The 2,303-nt window shown below is 41.7% G+C and overlaps 1 protein-coding gene across 1 annotated transcript; it reads left to right on the top strand.

Moving 5' to 3' along the window:
* Positions 1-1,040: 1,040 nt before the first annotated feature.
* On the top strand, positions 1,041-1,856 carry NXPH2 (neurexophilin 2). The gene has a single exon (XM_009878200.1). The coding sequence runs from the start codon at positions 1,041-1,043 to the stop codon at positions 1,854-1,856; it is 816 nt and encodes a 271-aa protein (XP_009876502.1).
* Positions 1,857-2,303: the final 447 nt, after the last annotated feature.

Here is a 2,303-nt window from a genome sequence, read left to right as displayed (position 1 = left end):
TCAGCATTCAAGTTGTGACCGTTGCCGTGACAGCTGCCTTTCAGCATTCAGTCCTAATTACTGCTTTAGGGATGATCAGGAAGAGCGAGTGGTAAATGGGAAGAGAATAAACTCTGCAAACACATTCTCCAAAACATATATTCAAGCTTTAAAGGGTTTAAAAAGTCAGATGATTGTTTCTAGCTGGTTGAAACATTGATGCTTCTTCTGACCTGTTCAGGAGATGCTCAGATGGTGCATTTTCAACAGGACTTCTCTCTCAAAACATAAAGGGGAAGAACGTACACAGGCCATGTGTCTCTACATTAGATTGGAAATCTGCTATTTACTAAGAACTTGACTGAAATCTAACACTGTTCTGCTGGTACTAGAAATAGTTATTTGCTTTCTGAGTGCAAACAACTTTGCATTAGACTTAGCTTGGCCCAGTCACATTTCAGAAATGTGAGGAGATGTGCTCTGTGGCTGGAGTTGCTCAGCACTGCTGGGTGGTTGGGCCTTGCTAAATATGGGCAGTTATTTTTGCAATGTGTCTCAACTTCAGAGCACAAATGGGCATGTTATGTTTGGAAGAAATGGTAAATGCAAGACCAGAAAAGACAAATGTATAACAAACATCTTAGTACATAATTACAACACCAGAAATATCTGAATAAGACAGGATTTAAAGCCTAAACTAGTTGGGAGGTTAAGTGAGGAGAAAAAAAAAGAGGGAAGGAGAACTCTGTGTTACTATTTCACTCCATCTTTTAGCAGTGGTGCCAAGTTGCTGTTCAGGTTTTCCAGCAGCCTTAGGCATATTTTTATCTAACAAATGTACAAGCAAAGGGTGTCTGCCTCCTCTCGCACATCACAGCCCTTAACCTGTCCAGAGATTTATCCATTTGTCCCTGTGGATGGCTCCTGTGGAGCTTTTTGCATCTTCTGGAAGCTACTTTGAGTCAAAGCCTTGAGCTTTCATGGCCCGGCAGACGTTAGTCATTACAGTGGGCCACTTGACTGGACCAGTTTAGACCCTATTGGCACAAACGTAAATATTAATGGGTCCTCTACCTCGATGTTTTTATTTTCACACTTTATACTTACAACTCTTTCTCTCCATTTTGAAACAGGTATTTTGTGACGCTAACCAAGTCGTACAAGCCACAGACGTGCTGGACTGGGAGGAAAAGGATGCTGCAGAGACACTGGTTGACAACGTGGTCCACTCCAGGATCATCAATCCTTTACGCCTGTTTGTTAAGCCATCTCCAGTACTGAAACACGGCCAGGTGTCCTACTCGGACAGCATAGAAAACTTTTGGGATTGGTTGTCCAACATCACGGATGTTCAGGAATCTCTCGCACGAACTAAACGCAGGCCTATAGTAAAAACTGGGAAATTCAAGAAAATGTTTGGATGGGGCGACTTCCACTCTAACATCAAAACTGTTAAGCTGAACCTCCTGATCACAGGGAAAATCGTGGATCACGGCAACGGGACCTTCAGTGTTTATTTCCGACATAACTCCACAGGTCTGGGAAACGTTTCCGTAAGCCTGGTGCCCCCTTCCAAGGTGGTCGAGTTCGAATCGTCTCCACAGTCAACACTGGAGACCAAGGAATCCAAGTCCTTCAACTGCCGAATCGAGTACGAGAAAACAGACCGCGCTAAAAAAACTGCCTTGTGCAACTTCGACCCTTCCAAGATCTGCTATCAAGAGCAGACTCAAAGCCATGTCTCCTGGTTGTGTTCCAAACCATTTAAAGTCATCTGCATTTACATCGCTTTTTACAGTGTAGATTACAAACTGGTGCAAAAGGTCTGTCCCGATTACAACTACCATAGCGAGACGCCGTACTTGTCCTCTGGCTGATACAGTCGTGGGTATCTGTAGAGATACAGCATCAGTCGTAAAAATAAGCATTTCCATTAACCTTTTGGAGAATATGTTTTCCTATCAGGTTAAAAAGTCTTTAAAAACTGTAGCTGTGTTTGTGCTGTATCGTAAATAATCCCATTATTCATGTGATGATCGTTTTTATTTGAGACCATTACATTTTTGGCTCTCTCACTGTTAAAAAGGGAATTACCAGGCAGATAAATGAGAAAAATGAAACAAAATTATGTCTATAATGAACATCAATCTTGAAAATATGTTGGGTTTTTGTTTGTTTTTTTTTAAAACGAGCCTCAGTGGCAGAAAGGTTGTCTTTTACTTGAATTGGACAGCATTTAGCAGGATCCTGTTTCTGATTGGGAACTTTAGATGACAATATAAAAACAAACGATGAAGCAGACTCCCAGGTGCTTATACACAAAA

Source organism: Apaloderma vittatum, unplaced genomic scaffold (assembly GCF_000703405.1).
Source record: "Apaloderma vittatum isolate BGI_N311 unplaced genomic scaffold, ASM70340v1 scaffold25271, whole genome shotgun sequence".
NCBI lineage: Eukaryota > Metazoa > Chordata > Aves > Trogoniformes > Trogonidae > Apaloderma > Apaloderma vittatum.
Note: the sequence above shows the minus strand (reverse complement) of the source record. Positions and strands in the feature narration are given on the sequence as shown.

Bases quoted from the DNA above. Each gene is read 5' to 3' on its own strand.
- NXPH2 (XM_009878200.1), top strand. From the start codon at position 1,041: ATGGGTCCTCTACCTCGATGTTTTTATTTTCACACTTTATACTTACAA.